The 21,949-nt window shown below is 27.7% G+C and overlaps 1 protein-coding gene across 2 annotated transcripts in view; it reads right to left on the reverse strand.

The window, feature by feature from the left end:
- The window catches only part of dac (dachshund family transcription factor), a 665,435-nt gene that overhangs the window by 324,152 nt on the left and 319,334 nt on the right, over positions 1–21,949 (reverse strand). For both annotated transcript variants that reach the window (XM_075369564.1, XM_075369563.1), the window contains exon 5: positions 15,029–15,088. In XM_075369564.1, the coding sequence (XP_075225679.1) occupies positions 15,029–15,088 (60 nt within the window). The remainder of the gene's footprint in view (positions 1–15,028; positions 15,089–21,949) is intronic.

The raw sequence follows: 21,949 nt of genomic DNA on the forward strand, positions 1-21,949 counted from the left end.
GTAATAAAAAAAAAGAAAATCTTTAACGTTAATAACTATAACAATAAAATTGTTAATTTACTTTTTGGAAAATTTGGATAGAAGAAGCAACATGATTAAAAATGTAACAAATAAATAAAGCTAAGTAAAACCTTATTAAAACAAAAAGAAATTTTAGAAAAAAAGAGAATCATTTATTTAACACTGGAAACATTTAAATTATTAAATACGTGCGCTAGGAAAATTTAAATAATCTCTAGCCGATGAGTAAAATATTGCTAAGAAAATATTTACGGAAAATAAAAAAGACCAGAAAAATAGAAAAATAAAAAAAGAAACAGTGGTAATGGAGAAGATAAAAATAAGATGTATTAGAAAAGAAGAAAATCTTGTGAACAAGAAATTATTAGACTCAAACTAAAAAAAAAAAAAAATGAACTGGAAAAAATGTGTAGATACAAATATTTTTGAAACAATAGAAAAAATATTATTGATAAAAATGTTTTACAACTTTAATCATTTTTTTTCTACACCTATTTTATGATCATATCTTTTATATTACTGACCCATGTACATTTTTGAGTAGCAAGAGGTACCTTCATAGATGTTTTCTTTGATTTTTAGGCTGTTCATCATGCAGCTATTCCCTACAGTGAAAAGAGATAGTGTAAAATACAGGAGCGAATATCAAATATGATTCAATGGAATTGACAAGTTATTGTACAATTCTCAATGGAAAAAGTGATAGGAAACTATTTCATTTCTCATTTTTTATGGTAAATAGGCATGGTTTCCTGTTATTCTATTCTTGAGAACGGTTTGAGAAATAATTAGTGTCTCGTTTCAGGGTTTTCGCACCCGTTACGGTTATGGCAGATAACAAAAAAGTTGTATTATTTTATCAATCTATGCTTGAAAACATGTTTAATGGAAATGAAAAGTCCGCGTGGTAGGACACTACAAAAACGTATCGCATAGAACTCAATAAAAAATTTTTTTTAAAAAATCAATAAAAAAACCTGTGTAAATCGATTTACACAGGTAAATCAATGTAAAAAAAAAAAAAAATAATAATAAAGATAGCATGAACTAATGTATTACGGAAGGGGTCTTCAAATTAACAAAAGTTAAACTTTTGTAAAATACGCGATATATTTAAGCAAAATAACAAAAGCCCTTGAATTATATATATATATATATATATATATATATATATATATATATATATATATATATAAATGTGTACGTGTGTACGTACGTGTATGTGTACGTGTATACACGTATACATTCAAACATATATATATATTTGAATGAGTACGTGAGTGCAACAACATGAATACTGTAACTTACATTGTTGAAAGTAGTTAAAAGGAAGTTAAACTAAAAGCGAGTATAGAACGGAGATAACATGAGATTTGAATCTGTTTTAATCCATTCAAAGTAGAAAGCTCACTTAGGGTTGAATAGAACGTCGGTTATTATCTGTGGGCTTTGGGGTCTCCCAAGAGGGGACGCGGGGGACAAGAAAACCCCAAATAATAAAAGGATAAGTTATTTATGAGATATAAACAAAGCAGAGATCTCATGAATTTAGAGTGCTTGGCCTCGCGGCTCGTCCAGCCATAATAAATTCAACCTTTCCCCGAAGACGGCGTTTTACTGCTGTTAAATTGTGCAAATATCATCTATTCGACTAAAATGACATTTATTGAATAACACCTGTATAGTTGTTATTTTGCTCTGCCTTTTACTAGTTGCCTTTTACTTTAATGTTGAATGGAAATCATAAAATTTTATATGCGTATAACTACCCACACACACACACGCGCGCGCGCGCGCGCGCGCGCACAAACACACACACACACACACACACACACACAAGAAAAAAATTATATATTATTTGAATCATTTCTTACGTTGTATCAACCCAAGATGAGAAAGAAATATTTTATTAATTTTATTGCTTTATATTATAAAACTAAGTCATAAGAATTTCTAAAAATAAATATGATCCGAAGTAGATTATTCTAATTTACTAATTGTAGCTTCTCTTATTTAAATTGTTCACTGTTGATTCAGAATTTACAAAAAATTCTTTTATTATTTTTTTATCTTTTTCAGTTCCTTTGTTAAAAATTGACAAATGTTATAATCGAATGAATTTTGAGTAGGGTTTGAAAAGATATTTGAATTTTATGATTTATTTTATGTTTGGAAATAAAAAAAATTAATAAACACTCAGAAAACTAATAACAGACATATTCAATATTCAAAATACTTAACGTCAAAATAAATAAAACTTTTCAAAACCATGATCCGCAGATTACTGAATACACCCACGTCAACTAAAGATCACAGACAAAAGAATAGATCAACACTATTCACTCATTCACTCACCTTTACGTAATCAAACATAATCTAAGATACCAAAAAATTAACATTCAAGTAAAGATTTTTTAAAATCTCAATAATTAAAAATACCTGATATAAACAAACCTAATAAACAGAATGCAATAATGCGGAACTATACTAATGAAACTCCTCTAACATAAGAAATTTTTACATAGGACAAACAGGTTGTAAATAGAAACAAAGATACAAAACCTCCATTTAATAGAAAAGTAAGAATTTTATAATTACCTCGCATAAGGAAAACATAAATACATCAACATTATCAAAAAACAAAATACATTTTTTGATTTTTAAGATATTTCAGATTTCTTACTTTCTCACCCTGCACGGTGAATGAACCTTACCTTGTTAAATCTCTGAATCTCTAGGCCAGTTATTTATTAAAAAACAATTACAGAATATTAGCCGGGAAATAGTATCGAGAAACGGTTACCGTTCAAATACAATTGGTTCCGGGTCTAGAATTGTCTAAACGAATTAAATTTTTCCCATTTCCATTTTGATACACTACAACCTAGATATGCTTCATACACAAACCCTAATACATTTAAACAATACGAAATATATAAATAACAAACAATGATTTATTGAATGAACAGACATGATTAAAATCTAATAGTCATATTTAGATAGAAGACCCTTCCTTAATATTTGTCTTCATATGATTAAAAAATCGCGAGCAGCAATTGCAGTGGGAACGGCAAGGAACAACGTTAATATAATCAAGAAAGATTGGATGAACAATTGAAAGTACTTTTACATAGCTAGAAAACAACCAATAAATATGGCTGTTTAAAATGAGAAAAGCGTTCTTCACGTGACACAATACGGTTCAATGAAATGCTATTTTTTAAAATATGTTAACGTTAGTTAAAACTTCGAAATCAATATTAAAACGACTTCATATTTTCCTTGATTGTTAATTTAAAATGCAATATACTTTTGAAAACTAAGAAAAATGAAGAATGTAAATATTTTAGACTTGTATGTAAAAAGACATACATCTGCTCATAAACAAATAAATAAAAAATATATATTAAATCGGGTAAAATGAATCATGTTTTTTCCCTGTATGTTTCACATCAACTAAGATCGGGAAGGGAGGTAAGTTATTTCAACAGAAGACGGTATCGTCCACTTTTGCTCTCTAGAATAATGATTGGAAAGAAACGTGTTTCTGCATGTGTGTGTTTGTATTCGTGTATACCGGTGACAAATTGTGTTCTACTTCGTTTCCCTCCAAATCAAACTCGCATCGAACCCTCTAATATTGTTTCAACGTTGAATCTTCACTTTTCTTTCCCCCTTTATATTGTCGTCTTTGCTGTTTTTTTTCTAATACACACCATGCACGCGTGTGCACACTAGTAAACATTTATGTTGAGTAATTACAAATGAAAAATTGAATCTAAAAAAACCTGATAAAATGAAATTGAAATATTCTCTTTTCTATAACTTTTATTTGTTAATTAAATTGTAGTTTTTTATCTAGATTTCTTATAACCTGGATATTTTTTTATAATAATACTGCTAAGAAAAACAAACATTCGCTGTATTCTCAATTTTTCTTGTTTAAAAACAGATTAACAAATTTTAATTGTATAGGAAATAATCCAATATTTTTATCTTTGTTTTAATTAAATCACTAAAATTTGGATTAATTAACAAGATATACTGTACATTTAAAATTTCCATCATATTAGCTGCTTGAAACAAAGCTAGAAAAATTTAATTAACCTGTTCTTTAAACAAAAAATGAGTCAAAATTTAAAACTGACGGAAAAATAAAAATAAAATAACTGCTCGTAAAAAATGTTGAAGTTGTAAACATTTAAAAAATAACTACTGTTTTGATTTACTTCTATTCTTAACAATTTCATTAAAATATTTATCTCCTTTTAAAGCTGAATTAAGTCAACCGTACATTTTATTTACTTTTTTTTCTTTTAAATATACGACCTACAAAGTTTACAAACATTTCAGTAGGTTTCTTTATTTAAATAGTACAAAAGTAGGCTTGAATTTGTGACAGAGAGGAATTAAAAGTTGAGAGAAGGAATGATTAAGTGAGAGTAGAGTTCAGTGAGTTTATAATCCAGAAGGGTAAAAGAGAGAGAGAGAGTGACTGAGCGAGTGAGGGAGTATAACAGAACACTTGGTTTTGTGAGCTCTATATACACACACTCGGTTGAGTGACAAAATACGAAGTGACGGTGATGTGTGACCAGAGCTACCGCATATAAACCATAGCGGGTTTACCCTGACTAACAACACGATTAAATATCACTCCGGAGGCGTTTTTCAAATCACATGGAATCCCTCCCTTAACGCTAACACCACTGTCACCCCGTTCAACAACGCTACCACCTTCCACCCTCTAAAAACATCCAATTCAATTCAACCGGGTCGTGATATTCATCCGCATTCAGTGAAGCAAATACACAAATACATATAACAAACAAGTAAATCTGTTAATGATAAAATATTTATTGTTGATTATGAACACAACGAGACACCAACGAGTTAAATCTTATTATATTAAAAACTGATATCAAATTATTATTCCATCAAAACTTCAAAAAGTTAATACGTTTGTATTACAAAGTAATCTAAAATAATTATTTTAAATCCCATTACATGTTGAATAAATACATCAAACACATTTAATACTTCATAATAATATAAATATAAATAAAAGGTTCGATAAAATTTCAAATAAAAAAAAAAATTCTTTAAAAATTATTCACGTAAAATAATTTATAACAAAACATATTTAATAATCAATGCTGAACAGTTACAATGAAAAATTTTATTTTAATCTATTGCAATCAATTACAATTATTTATTTTAATAAGAGTAAGAGTTTTTTCTCAGTTATTTGTTAATTTTACTCCTATTTCATGACAATATATCAAGCCATTAATTCTTCACTAAAAAAGAGACGTAAATTTAAAAGGTGAGATAAAAATTTATATTGCTTTCTCAACTATGTGAAAATTATTTTTGTAATTATATAAGGTACACATTATCGTACAGATTACAATCAGTTCATAATCTTGAAGAAAATCCCTTTTCTTCAATTTGTTCTATCCAAAACCAATATTTTACAGCTTTGTATGTAAAATGTATAACTAATTAATTAGATTCAGCTGAAATTTTGACGAGAAGGATATTAAAATATTAATACCTTAAACATTTAATCTAGGTTTTCAAATTGTAATTATTAGATAATTTTTAAAATTACTTGGATCATCTAAGAATAAAATGAGGTGTTTAAAAAAACCGAGAAAAAATGAAATTCATTACACGATAGAGATATTAATTTGATAATTAACTTGGTAAAAAAAGAAAAGTTGCCAGATAAAACCGTATTGAAAGACAAAGATACCACTGTTAGATTCAAATGACCTTAGTTTCTGTCTACCAATTTATTCATATGTTGTGCGTATATATATATATATATATATATATATATATACGATCAAAAAAGAGTAATAGTAGGTAAAAATGACGAAAATCACAAAGGACTATTTAGTAAAATCTCATTTTAAAAATAAAAATAAATAATAAAATTTATATAAGAAATGTTATATAAATAATAAAAATAAATATTATTCCAAAAATAAATTAATTTTCGACAACATTAAAAAAAAAAATTAAAAACTACCAATCATAAAAAACAAGTTTATTTATTACAAACCCACCGGAGTGGTCTAATGATTAACTCGTCATCGCAAGACAATTGTTTGCAACTGATTTTCCAAGTCGAAAATTCTGGAGTTCAAATCCTAGTAAAAGTTAATTACATTTTTACGGATTTAAATACAAGACAACCCGTGGTTTTTTCCCCTACTCTCCTGAGCCGGAGATACAATTATTGGTGGTTGGGATTCAATTAATCACATGCCTCAGGAATAGTTGGCCTGACTCTGTACAATATTATTTCTCATTTACATGTCATACGTACCACTCTTATCTCACTGGGCCGTAATGGGTTGCTTATTTTTCACTAGTTGAACAAGTTGAACAGTTTGCAACGTACACGTTAGGAAAATAAAAATATATATTAAAAAAATAACAAAGAAAAAACATACAAAAATTAATTAAATGAAAACTAGAAAATAAAATCCCCTTAATAAAGCCTCAAAATATAATTATAAAGGAAATTCATAAATACAAATTAAAAAAAAAAAAAATTAAATAAAATGGTTTATATAAGTTTTTTCTTTATAAAAAATAACACTATCATTTGTACAAGGATAATATTAATAATAATAATTATTATTATTATTAATACATTACAATAGTAATAATAAATTAATTTTTTTATGAAGGAAATTTTTATGGAATTGATTTCGACAGTAACTTTCTTCTAAACATTTTTCTTTATTATTTTCGTTATGTTTAATATTAAATTGTTATTATTTATTAAAAAAAATAAATAAAATTAAAAATAATGTAAGTAAATGTTTTAATTCACAGTTTTTTTTTCATCTTAATATCAGTTGGTTGAGGAGATGTTTTTTTTTATCAGCTGATTACATAAAAAATTTTATTAAAACCCTTAACAGAGTTGAATCTAAACAATATAATGATCTAATTGTGATGAACGTATTTAAATGACAAATACACCTTTGTACCCGAAAATTAAACCTGAAACCAAGGATGTATAAATGACGTAACCTACATTGATTTCTTTACTATGTAGTCGGCTAGAAAACACATACATAATGATTGTAAGTACAAAATAACTACCTCAATAAAATTTCAGTTAATATCCAATTTAACGATACTTTTACAACTTATTTTATTAAATCTAATACTTCTCTTGGCTTACTCTTTTTATTTCATCATGTATTTATTTATTACGGATTTTAATATTATTCCTTATCAACATCTTCATCTTTCCTTTATAACTTTTCTTTATAATATTCCGTTTTTGTTTCAATTTTTTTTTTCTTTTTTGTGTGTGTATATTTCCTTTCGTTTTGTCTGTGTATCAAATGAAGCCAAGGAATATCTGGTGTAATCAATACAAATTTAAATGGAAACCAATCTAGCTGGAAAATATGTCGTGAATGAAAATAGCCACGTCAGTAAGTAACCAATGAAGCGTAACATAGCATGTGGACTTCCTTCTCAATCAGTGTCCAACAGCTGGACAAAAAAAATAATAATAAATATATACTCACACACACACATATATATATATATATGTATATTACAAGCTAAAAGAAAGGAAAAAAAGAAAGATAAAACAGTTGTTGAAATACAGACTTCTCTCACTGTTGTCTGAACACCAGTATTAAGTCAATCACGAGAAAAAAATAATAAATTTTAAAAAGTATTTAGAAACTGGTTTATATAATCAGATTGGGAAAAATTGTTAGTTCACGATTATAATTATATAAATTGATAAAATATTGTAACTAAATAAAGAGAAATGTATTTTATTATAGAATTATATAAGTGCTGATGGATTATAAAAAGTATATAATTATAACAATTTAATACAATTTATATCGGAAATGATATAAATTTATTCACCACTGAATCTTCCTCATTTACTTTATTTTAATTTTAGAAATAGTTATTTATATAACTTGTCTTAATAACCAAGAAATTTTAGAATATAATTCTTTCACAGACTGTTTATTATTATTTTTTTTTATTATGCGTTTGTATAAATAAAAATTAATGAAAAATATTTATTTGAAAATTATTTCCTTATTATAACTAATTTAAGAGTTCAGTTCCTTTTTGAAGTATTAAAATTTTAAATAATTTTATCATGATAAAACTGTTTTACATTATAATTTTATCGAGAAAAATAATTCTAAAACCAAAACAATAAGAAAAATTAATAAAAAGAAGACTAATTTATTCATTTTTACCTTCAACTCATCTTGGCAATCTATAGAAATAAATGAATTTCCATAAAGAGATTTTTATTTATATTTTGAAAATACTACAATATTACGAGGGCTATTCAGAATGTAAGGAACGTTTTCACCTGACGCCGCCAGGCGTACGCCAATCGCGTATATATTGGTGTGCTTGTGCTCAGCACCTCAGTCAGTGTCCAGCCGTGACAACGGGAACATCTCCGCACTGCCCGTTTTTTTTTATATACAAATTTGAAATGTGTGCTGCAATCGAAAATCCCGCCAGTTGTGAGGTGCAGTCTATGATTCGTTTTTTGTTGGCAAAAAACTTAAAAACAATAGAAATTCATCAGGAACTGTGTGAAGTGTACGGGAACAACATAATGAGTGAAAGTTCTGTCAGGAAGTGGTGCATTCAGTTTAAAAATGGCCGAACAAACGTTCACGATAAAGAGAAGAGTGGACGTCCGAGCATTGTGACTGACGACCTGGTCTCCAAAGTTGACGAAAAGATTCGTGAAAACCGCCGTTTCACAACAACTGAGCTTTCTCTATGTTTCCCAGAAGTTTCACGAACTTTATTGTTTGAAATTGTTTTACAGCAGCTAGGCTACCACAAACTTTGAGCAAGATGGGTGCCAAAAATGCTTACAGATCACCGTACGCAAGAACTCTTGAACTTTTTCAACTGGGAAGTTTTTCCTTATCCCCCTACAGGACAGATCTTGCTGCAAGTGATTTTCACTTGTTCCCGAAAATGAAGACCTGGCTAGCAACACAGCGTTTTGACGACGATGAGGAGATCCAAGTACGCGTCACTGAGTGGTTGAGATCACAGGCGGCAGAATTCTATGACACAGGAATTTCAAAGCTTGTCCACCGCTATGATAAGTGCCTGAATTTGTATGGTGATTATGTTGAAAAGTAGTATTTTAGTCCCTCTTTCACTTGTATATAATAAAACGTTTTTCTTGTACTTGGTTTTTTAAAATTTCAAAACGTTCCTTACTTTCTGAATAGCCCTATCTAGCATGATAGCCGCCATCACTTTTAACATTTATTTGTATGGGCAAAATATCAGTGGTAATATTATATTTTAATCACTGAAGTCACTGCTTCTTCTCAATGAATTACTAGATTGTATGCCATCCATTAAATCTATTGAATTATTTCTAATTCCACAAAAAATCTATTGTTGGACTAAAAATATTACATTAAGAAAAGTGACATGGAATAGTTATTCTCTCATTGTTCAAATCTGAAATACTTAAGTTCACTTTTAAAAATATTGACAGGTCCCAGCTTCCTACAATAACTGCTGCGACCAACACCCATCGAGCTACAAAGGGTGTAAAATTTATCAACAATTTAAGACTAAGGTCTATCCATCCAAACCCACCGTATCTTCCAGAGTTATAGCTACTAGCAATTCTAATGGCAATAATACTATTGCTACTGTCAATAACACTTTGCTGTCAAAGGAGGAGATGTGCGGCTAACTTGCTCGAGTGACAATGATTCTTATGTTTGTAATAGTAATAATATTAGTGATAACAATAATACTGATATAGCTAATAGACTGGATATTTCTGGTCCTACCTACACTGAGAAAGTTACAATGTGTGGACCCTCAGATAACAATTATAATGAGTATAAAAATAGGCTGAATCCTTCCGGTCCTACCTACGTTGAACGAGTTAAGATGAGTGGTTTCTATAGTCAGCAAACTACTGATAACCAGAATTTTCATGGGTTCATGCATATTATAGACCATATGATTCAAAGATTTGAACAAATGATGGGAAATATGATGGTTGTTCGGACTTTTCCTGAGTCATCTTGAGAAAAAATGAACAACTTTCAGACTAGCAATCTAGAATACTAACGGGTTGTCTGATGAGAAACTAGATTTGGATCTTTTGTTTTGTTATTATTATTGAGTCACAAGCCACTGGGTTTGTGACTACTTAATGTTAGTTCAACTAGATCGTATTTACTTATTGTTCAATTATCTTACTGAACAAATTGTAAAGTTGTTGTGACGTTATAATAAAAAAAAAAACTATTGACTAATGGAATACATTTTTAAAATGTTATATATTTACATATATTATAAACTGTACAGAATTTAATAATACCCGAAATTTATTTTCAACCATAAATTGACAAGCAAGACCAGTATATTAGCAGTCATGATATCAGTAACGAACTAAACAACGATAAAAAAATAGTTTAAAACCATTTATAGAAGAATGCATAACTCGATGTTTGGATGCCACACGATTTAGCAAGGAAAATATTAATGGATTGAATTACTAACTGCAAATCATTAATAAAATGGAATGAAATCCAAATATTTTTGAAATGGCTTATTATTTATTACAGGATATAAAAAATGGATCATATACTACAGATATACACGAAGAAATAATCGACGAAATAAGGTGGAGATCCGCAAACGGTGGAAGAGGTAGGATTGATGCCAGAATTAGATACTGTGTGTTGTAGTTGGATTGGATATTATTAATTGTTTGATAATTGTTCAATATCAATTGTTGGCCGGTCAAATGATTGATTCTAACCTCTAATGTGAACAACTAGAAAGATTACGTCAAGTAATCGAAATAAAGCTACCGATTTGATCAATAGGAAAGGTGTCGTCTTCCTATTACGCCAGACCCTACATATGTTTAGTTACCCGTCGAATAACTTGGATGGGCAGTTTTGATGCATCAACCGTATAGCTCTGACCATTCACTGTCAGAATACCATTTGTTTCGGTCTCTACATAACTTTATTAACGGCATAAAATTATCTACAAAAGAGGCTTTGAAAATCGTTTATCATAGTTTTTCGTTAAGAAAACACAAAAGTTTTACGGCGATAAGATTATGATTTTACCGTATCAAAAGTGGCCGATCAAAACGGCCGTATTTGGTTAATAAATATCGTTTGGAAAAAAAAAAAAATGAAAAACTTTTTACTTTTGCATTGGAATAAAAGAAACTTTTCTCCATACATAAATTGTTTAAATATGTGATGTGTAATGTAACAAAAATAAAAATAAATAATAAAAAATATAATTCAGGTAACTTTCTGTTAACGTATGGACGTGGAATTTTTAAATTGATGTTTCAAGTACATTTCCGGTCAAAATGTTTTCTTAAGATTTTTTTCAACCATTCTCAATACTATTTATTTTAAATAAATTTATAAATCTGAAAATTTTCTTTTTTAATTTGGAAAAAATCTCTGACTAAATTATGTAAGTTAGTTAATTAAATCTTATTGACAAAAAGTAGTACGCTTTTTGTTAATCATGTATTCAGCGATACAGATTTACTACATTAAATCTTAATTATTTTACGTTGAAGAATGATCTTTTTTTCTATTAAACATTTTAAAAATTAACGTGTAATGTATTGAAAGTATAATTTATAAGTAGAATGAAAAATCCGAACATATCTGGGGAGCGAGTAGTAGCGTCTCAGCCTTTCGTCCGGAGGTCCTGGGTTCGAATCCCGGTCAATCATGACATTTTTCACACGCTACAAAATTCCATTTCCATATCCCACGCACAAGCTTCAAACTTATGAGGTAATATCATCAAGCCCTCTTCCCAAAATAAAGACCACGCTGAAAAAGATAATCCAAATAGTTGACGGATATTTGGATTTTATGTATAACTTAATAAAAAAACGTCATTTAAAAAAAAAAAAAAATCAAAAAAATAATTTTTTTTTGTGTCTATGGTAATTTACCAATCTTATCTCATTGTAAACTGTCAAAAATATTCATTATTACGTAGAAACGTTCCAAAAATATCGATAAAACAAATATTGATCAATATAAAAATATTATATCACATTTTAACAAAATGTGACAATTGTTTACTTACGTGCTTACTAAACAAATATCTCATTTTGTAAAAATTAAAGTAAAACTCAATTTATGGTTTGAAAATTCAAAAGCTACTACAGTTCTACATGTTAAGATAATCATTCATTTAAGGATTTTCATTGCGTAATTTCTTAAAAACAATTTTTAGAATTCAGTTAACATATTACATAAATATGTATAACAAATTTATTTTACAAAAAGTATTTATTTATATATTATTTATAGTTTACTATCACGAACTTTGTTTAGCATTACAAACAATTTTCATAAATTATTTAAAAATAATAATTTTATTTTTCTTAGAAATTTACATAAACAAGTATTATTTCTCAAAAGCAGCTAATATATTAATGGATTATTGGTTGCAGAATTTCAATTGTTAAAAAAACTGAAAAAGTATTAATTTGCGTTTTTTAAAACACGAATTTTTTTTCAAATATCTTGAGTACCTGTAGGTAAATTTCATGTAATAATAATAATAATTATTATTATTATTAAACATATTTATTTTAATTTATTCTCTACTATGCAGTTGGTGAGATTCCAATAAATTTCCATATATTGTGATGTAATATTATGTTTTGTGTTACCTACTATATAATCTACAATTATTCATGTATACTGAAGATATTCATAATTTTTTGTATTATGTTTGACTTTTTTAGCTTGATGTCTTTTTTTTTTTTTGTTTTACTGTTTTAAGATTTCCATTTATTGTATATTTTAGATACTTCTAACTTAAGTGTAATCATATTTATTGTAATCTACCTCAATTAGTCAGTTTTGGCTAGGGGTAAAAAATAAGCCAAATATATAATATGTTTGTACGAAATTTGAAACTGAAAATAAATTGAAATTATTATTAAGAAAACTACTGAATTCATTTAAAGAATTTCTAATTTTCTGCTGCCATTTTAAAAAGACTGGTCAGTGTAAAGACGTCACATAAATGCAATGTCAAATATTTTTATTAAAACAACACTTATGTATAACCATTTTTTTTTGTTTTAATTTTTAAACCAACAGTTATACACTTATTAATAAAACTGTTTACTGCAGTGTATCGGTACGAAGTTACAAATCAACTCTTTTTGATCTATAAAAAGCTACTTTTTTTTAATAAATTGAACATTTTTAACAAAGTTTCATTTTTGGTGGATAAAAGGTTATGAGGCAATTCTTTTACTACATGAATCCTAGAAATAGGGATTTAATTGGCCATTTTAAATAGGTATCTAGTATATCTATTCATAATTTCGGTGGATAGATCTATCCAGATAAATTCATTGATGAGTTACATTATTCCTGTAAGAAGCCTGAAGGTTTTCCCAAGTAACTCATAAATTTGTAGAGAAAAAAACATTTGTCGATGAATATATTTAATCTTATCAAAGAAAAAGCAATACGTTGATTTACAAGAACTATATAAAAAATAATACTTTTGTCTGATACTAAATAAATTTCCCCGATTTCCTGAGAAGTTGTGGACAAATTTGGCAAGCACTACCTACTTTTGATGGTACACCAGTATGTCCATTGGATAAGTGCCATGTAATGTGGCAAGCACTACCTGGAGAAGCTTGAGTTAACCACAAGATAGGTTGATTTACCACTCGTTGCTTTTTTCCTCATGAATAGATCTTTTACCACCCAATACATCCCTTTTCCATATTCTTGATTAATTTTTCACCATTTTGGGTTCAGATACACCGTTATATCTGTGTATTTTTTGGCTAGATTTTGAACAATTATAAGATGGATAAATTTTGAAGGACTCTCCAGGGACTCAATTTCTTGACTGATGGCTGCAAAATAATTATAATTATTGAAATGACTTTTAGGTAGAATGCGGATCAAATATCAGGCTCTGAAGTATTGAGCCTCAATCGCTGTTAAAAATAAAACTTCTACAAAAGTGAACTACAAAGCAGAAAATTAGCTAAAATAGATACCTTTTACGTTAATATTTTACGTAAAACTTATTCATCAAATTAAAAAAAGAAAACTCAATCGACTAATATAAATTTATTTGATAAATTCTCAAACAAAAACAAAACGAAAAAAATATTTTATTTTATTTTTTTTATATTCTGTAACCAAAATTTTAGATAAAAGAATAGTGTCGGTAATCTTACTGTTTTGATATAGCTTTAGATATTTTTATGGTAAAATGTAATGAATCTAAATTGGATTAATCGATTAATCAGAAATAAAAAATCGGGTTGTGAATAAATGCAAGACCTACTACTGAATGGTACAGCAATAGAAAATTACTCTATATTAAGGTCATGCGAACAAGCCTATACACTAGCAAGTATACAATTTAAACCAATAATGAAACAATTTCGGGTAGTAGCGACATGTGATCCAAAACTTAAGTATAATAAACAGAATAATTTTTTAATTTATAAGTCTGTAATAATATATTTAATTAAGATAAAGACTTGTCAAAAATATAATACAATATTCAAATATCAGGAGAAAAGTTATTAAAATGAAAGGAAGAAGCTTACGAGTTTTCTAATTACATTTAAATCACATAATTCATGTTAAATTACTTAGAAATAATAAAAAAATGTTATGATTTTACTTGATTAAAAATAAAAACGTTTTAAACCGAAGTTAAAACAGCAATATTATATGACACGAATATTGCAAAAACTACCAGTTCTGAAATTAATTATACTTCATTAAATTATGTAAATTATTATATTATACCAAATACATTAATTGAGCTGTTAATAAAAGCCAATTATCTATGACATTTAAATGGCACTATACCGTTTATAAAGAACGGAGGGAGTGTCTGCTTTTAAAATAATATTAAATATTGTATGTTATTATCGTCCTACCTTTCCAAGTGTTTGACGATGTCTTCATAGGCAGCTCGGCAATTCTCCCAGACGCCTGATCTGTGGACAAGACAACTCCCTCAGTTCTCATGGACTTTTAGTAGCATTACTAATTATTATAATAATTTTACTGATTAAATTATGATAAATAATGTAATTTATCGATTTCGTTTTTAAATATAAATAATTTTACTTTTTATTTATTTCAGTACTAAACAGCACTTAATTGAAATTTAAAATATTCATAATAATTAAAAATATATAAAATATCTCAATTTAAATTTATTTTTAATATTAAGTTAAAATTTAGTAGAAAGGAAATTAACATGCATAATTTTTGAAAATGAATATTTTATAATATAAAACATTGATTAATTATTAATAACAAAATTAATTTTTTATTGCTCGTTAAAAAGCATTTTTCAAAAAGAATTCTAAAAATAAAAAAGCAACCTTTTGGTCAACTATAATTAAGTAAATAAAACATCGTTAAATTATTGCTGTTGTTTTTTATTTTGTAGACTTATTCATGCAGAATCAGAAGTCATTAATATCATTTGCAAATAAAAAAATAAAATTCCATCAAATCTATTTGAATTAATAACAAAAAAAAAAAAAAAATCAAAATTTTCGAGATTAACTAATAACAATGTAATTAAACTACGTTACAAATTTCAAAAAGTTATAGCACAAAATATTTCTTTTATGGAATTATAGATACATTCAATATTACAAATAAATTACAATAATTGTCTTCCAGTAAATTTTTTTTTATCATTACATTATTTTTATGCATAATACGAAACAAATCGGAGTAATTTAGTAGTGTATAAAAACATCATTAATTTCCGAAAAATATTTAAATATTACTTAAACAGTACGAATATAGAAATAAAAGTACTTGAAAAAAAAAAATTTAATATAACCTAAAAAGACGTTTTTCTAAATGAAAGAAATAACAAAAAAGACATATTTTTATTTTATAAAAGCAAAAGTATCAATAAACAAGAAGGTTGTCTTGGGAAAGACATTTGAAATAGCTCATTTTGACTGAAAAGAAAAAAATATTTAAAGTAATATGGGGGATGTATTTTGTTAATCATAAAGGGCGAAACGAGTTTCTTAGTATGCTAATACACTACTATTTTCTTTCCTTGTCATCACCCGAAAATCAAAGCTGGCGTATTTTCAATCAAACACCATACTCCCTCACCTCGTCCCGTTTTTTCCGAACTCACCTCCCCTATCAGCGGCAGGAAGTAAATACAGATGGGTTTGCTCTTTGAAATAACTTTAACCCATACCTCATTTTCCCGTTTCTTTCTCAACATCGTCGTCGTCGTCGTCCGAAAAAAAGGGTTAGTTTTGTTTTCTTTTTAATTTTTGAAAATTATTTCCATCTCTTAGTGTATATGCTATTCACTTCATCATCGCCCTTCTATGATTCAGTACCTTCTGAAATATTAATCAAATTTCAGTTGAAAGGAATAATTTTTTTTTTACTTTTTTTTACCGGTATATTTTTAGAACATTCTTTTATTAAACACTGCAAAAAGAAACATTTTCTAATTATTCCCCTATTAGACTTCCACCCTTTGGATCTTTTAGGTAACGTAAAAATTACAGCTTCAGGTAATAAATCTCCAAACTGACGAATAATTAAAAAAATTAAGTCGGCTTAAAACATCTTCACGGGCAATGGATACTTACATTCGAGTAGATATATATATATATATATACTGATTCTTTCAAAAGTTCATCAGGGAAGTGTTAGATTACTGAAAATCATTTTCAAGAAAGATTTACTTTTACTGATACCACTATTTATTAATTTTATTCATTAACGTTTTAGTCTTCGTAAAAGGTCATGGTAGATAACTATCTACAGTGTCCCTTGCCTCGTGTCTGTCTCCAATCTTCTCCATTTCCAACTAAACATTTAAGATCCTGAAAGCTTACATTGTTTTTAGATCATCTAAAATCTTTACCCTTTTCCTGCCTCTTACTGCTTCTATTTTTGATAAATCTCGTCATTTTCATATTATGTTTCCGTTTATTTTTTTCTAATCTTCTACAAACCTGTAATTCAAATTCCTCCAGCCTTTCTTTTTCTCTTTTTGTTAACGTAATAAATGATCTATTTATGCGTTTTTTGTGTTCTATATTCCTAACACTTCGAAAGACGTATGTTTTTTCAATTTTAACTTCATCTTACTATTTAATAACTACTATTTTTTGTATAAAAAAATTCCTATTTTTTATAATTCTTTTATTAAATTGGTGTCTTAATATCTGTACTGTTTTAGATGTTCATTTTCCCTTATTTTCGTGCTGATATTTACTGGGTTACTGTCTGATATCCTCATTATTTTTATTTTCCTAACATTCATTTTCATTCCGTATTTACTTTAGTGTATTCAATTATTGAAATTATCAACGAACCTAAAATAATTTATTTTCTCCTGTACTGATCTTCATCTTCTACTAGAAAACTTTTTATTGTATTTTCAATACTTTCTTTGCTTTCTACTCTTCTCCACTTTGTAGAAAAACATAATACATGAAATAAATAAAATTTTGTCGTAATCTTAATCGTTAAAAAATAAAGAAATATTAACCTTTTTGAATGACTTCATGGTCATTTATACATACAATATACATAATGTACGTATGATGTAGAATTAATAAAAGAAATTACATAAAACAGTTATTCGCAATATAATTCCCAGTTTCCCAATGAGAGAATTCCTGACATATCTTATCAAGTTAGATTATTTGCATTTTAATCAGAGTAGATTTCGTGCTCTTTTGATCTTTAGCAAACAACCCTCCCTACGGATTTCATCCCTTTATATTATAGGGAGAAAATTAATCGATAATAATTTATTCATAGTTTTTGATGCTTTTTGGTTTTTCCTTACAGATTAATATTATAAGCTATTCTGTCATGATTTTCAAAATATATTCTATTCTGATTACATGCTTTAAATATGAATTCAACTGGGAATTAATTTTTGATTTTAATTACGCGCAAGAGTATTTTTTTTTACATACATACGTCAGGTAATTTCTGACAAATGTCATGTAAACTTTGTTTACAATCGAATTCGATTTTAAATAAATTTTAATGACAAAAATAAAAATTAAGGATATAATTACGTATAAATTTCATTTAACGAAAAAATATCGAACTATTCAGTAACACGCTGTATTACCTATGTTAAATAAACAAATATTTTAATCTACACTATTCACTATAATGAATTATAAAGATCATGTTAGAAGTTATTATGTATCCAACTCCGCAGATAAAATAAGGTACTGCAGCAGTATCGAACTGGATGAATCAGGGTAAACCGTGTAAAATGGAATATAATCACAAATGAGTTTAACTTTATTTACTCATTAAGGTATTAATTCTGTCTGAAAATAAGATTATTTTATTTATTAATATTATTTTATTTAAAACAACCCATTCACTAAAAATGTTGAAACCTATTCTATTATTTAACAAAATGATATTTTTAAGTAAATTTTTGTAAATTAGATATTAGAAATATTCTAAGAGCTTATCAGTGTTCCTACACTCAATATGAGATCTTAAGATAATAAAAAAGCAAAATAACTACTATACATTACACACCTAACATAACAACTTTTACTTAACCCCATAATAACTTTTTACTTTTACATTATCCGTTAACTGTTACTGGATTAAACACCACACACACACACACACACACACACACACACACACACACACACACACACACACACACACACACACACACACACACACACACACACACACACACACACACACACACACACACACACAGAGAGAGAGAGAGAGAGAGAGAGAGAGAGAGAGAGAGAGAGAGAGAGAGAGAGAGAGAGAGAGAGAGAGAGAGAGAGAGAGAGAGAGAGAGAGAGAGAGAGAGAGAGAGAGACAGAGAGAGACAGAGAGAGAGAGAGAGAGAGAGAGAGACAGAGTGAGAGAGAGATTTTTGTTTAAATAATAAATAAATTAGGTCACCAGGGCAAAACGAATTTATTGACTTCTTAAAGGGAGTTTAATTTTATTCTCTATTACGAAAATTACATCATCACTGTTTCCTTTTTTAAATAAAGAAGCAGAAACTCATAAGTTATCTCTCATATTCTCTTACCTATCACTACTATCAGACGTAATACAAAAAAATAATAATTCTGAAAAGAAAATTAAATAGCTAATACATAACAATATAGTCTCCAGAAGACGTCTTAAATATTTTACTTGCAAATCATTGTTTTAAATTCAGTGTTATTAAAGTTAAACTTAATATTACCGGTAAACTTTAGGGATAATCGTTTGAAACTCAACCGCTCAATAAATTTTACAAAAAAGAAAAATATTTTATTATTATAGTAAAATTCAATAAAAGCTTGTAAAAATTAATCATACTTGAGATGAAAATATTTCTAGTAGAATTTATTCGAAAAACAGGTTTATAAGTATTCTTTTTCATTATTGAAAAAAATTATTCCATTTAACAACACGGAAAGGAAGACACTTGTGTATTCATAAATATAATTTAACTAAACTTCGATAAACAACCAAGAAGAAAACCAGTTAAAAATAATTTATAAGACAACAAAAATAAAAAAAGGAAGAAAGAAAGAAAGATAAAATAGAAGAATTTTAAATTTAAAAATACTTCTTTTCTGCCGAATAAGGAAGCCCCAAATGTATACTTAATAGGATGGTCATCTGAATAGTAATTCTTGTCTGTCAGAAAGACCGGAATCTTCAATTGGATTGAACAGTCACTAAACGGATCAGAATTTCTCAAGAAGCCACATCTAGAACTGTTTCAGTCCCTATATAATGAAAAGGAAAAGGCTTCAGAAAAGAAAATACTACTAATTATTTTACAATAGAACAAAATTATCACGGTCCTTTATATTAATTATGAGTAATACTATTAATAAATATATTAAAATTACATTATAAACCAGAAAATAGTTATATAAAGTAAGGGAATTTTCAAATCTATTTTCGTTTCCCCATTAGCAATAGCATTTGTTAGTTACATAATTTGAAATTAAGTCTTTTCAGACATAATTAATTATATATTTAAGGGAACCCAGACATGAAAAACTTCTTTTTACTAAATTTTCTATTCCTTTATTTGTAAAATTATACACAAATTGTTACGGTTAGGGACCTAGGTATAAATTTTACAATTTTTTTAAACATACTAAATAGTGATTTTTTATTTTTCTAAGTTGAAAACAAAAATTTCGAACTTACGAAACATACGGTTTGCAGTATTGCTAAAGGTAAATTTTATAATAAAAAATTGTAATCTGTTTTGCAAAAACATACATATTTCTTTTATATCAAGTGGTATAATGCTATTTTCGTTTGTTTACTTTTTTAATTTGTGGTAAGATTTCAGAATTTTTAATTTTTGTGTACAAACTTAAGAAAACAAAGTGTATAATGTGTTTAAAAAAACGTAAATCTTTATAAGAATGGTACTCTAAAACCAAAGTTACAGATATAGTAAAAGAAGTTTGGGAATTTTGTTATATTTCAACCCTTGACCTAATAGTTCAAACATTCCAACTAGGCAAAGAAAACTATGATTTCCTTTGCTTACACATATATGAACATTTTTATATAAACCAAAGTCAATTAAATAGTTAATTAAGATATTTACTAGAGGTTCTCAATGATATTGTATTATGTAGGATATAAAAAAAAGCTAACACAGTTGTTTCTGATGGACGGGTTGCGTACACAATTTATAATATTTATAACATTCAAAATATTTATAAAATTTATAATTTTATTTATGTATAGTTTTTTCCGTTTATTTAATTCAATGATTCTAACTAAAGCGCGCACGCATACCGTATTTAATTCGCGCGGGTGTGGCAGTACTAGCAGCGACGGTCGGCACCAACTAACGTAATTTATAACTTGTAGAAAAAATTTCTCTTGTACGGTCGACAGACTAGAGTAGCCGCAAGGCTTAACGCATCAGGTACCGAGTCAACGGAACGATCGAGTTCGAGACCCAGTCAGAACGAGTTACTTTTTTACACTTTAAATATTATTCATTTATTTCATTATACCGCTGACCTGCGACATCACAACATAAAAAACGACTAAAAAAGCATTTTTTGGGTGAGGGTGCGATTTTTCTAATTTTTTTTTTGCATTTTTTTAATTTTTAACAACTGTGCCAAAGAAAAAAGTGACGTTAATAAGGCGAAATCTCGAGATACTGAGGATGACCTTGATCAATGACCTTACCGCCTTGACCTTTTAAGTTGAAAATGTAATGGCATCAATGCCTCATATACTTGGTAATCTGACCAAGTTTGGTTAAAATCAGTCCAGCAGTTCTGAAGATATAAGGTCATTTAGAGGCCAACACCGAACACTCACGTACTACGAAAATTAACATCCGGAAAATCTCCATCCGATTTTTTTTATTTTTTGTATTTCTTAGGTGTCAAATTGTCAAGATCCGGTAAAAACCCCAAATGCCCAAATTGGACCGATTATATAACTTTCCCTTCTAGACTTGTAGCTCTGCTATAGCGCTATTTAGACGGGAAAGTAAAAGGATAGTCGTTTTTGTGTGAATACTACAGAACAGACAAACTAATATGATGCAAGTTTAAACTGTTTTGTTAGGTTGCGTAATTACTTTTCATTATAATAAAAATGTAGAATCAAAAAAGAAAAGAAATAAGTAAATCTTTAGTAAGGTGATAGTACGTAGATAAATTAGTAAAAAAAAAAAAAAAAAAAATTATTTGGGGTAGATATTTTATGAAACAACGAGTTTTTCTAGTATATAGAGACACAATATAATTGTGTGCTTTAGAAAAGCTGAAAATAATGATTCTAAAAATACAATGAGA

The sequence above is a fragment of the Lycorma delicatula genome, chromosome 6 (genome assembly GCF_047948215.1).
Source record: "Lycorma delicatula isolate Av1 chromosome 6, ASM4794821v1, whole genome shotgun sequence".
Lineage (NCBI taxonomy): Eukaryota > Metazoa > Arthropoda > Insecta > Hemiptera > Fulgoridae > Lycorma > Lycorma delicatula.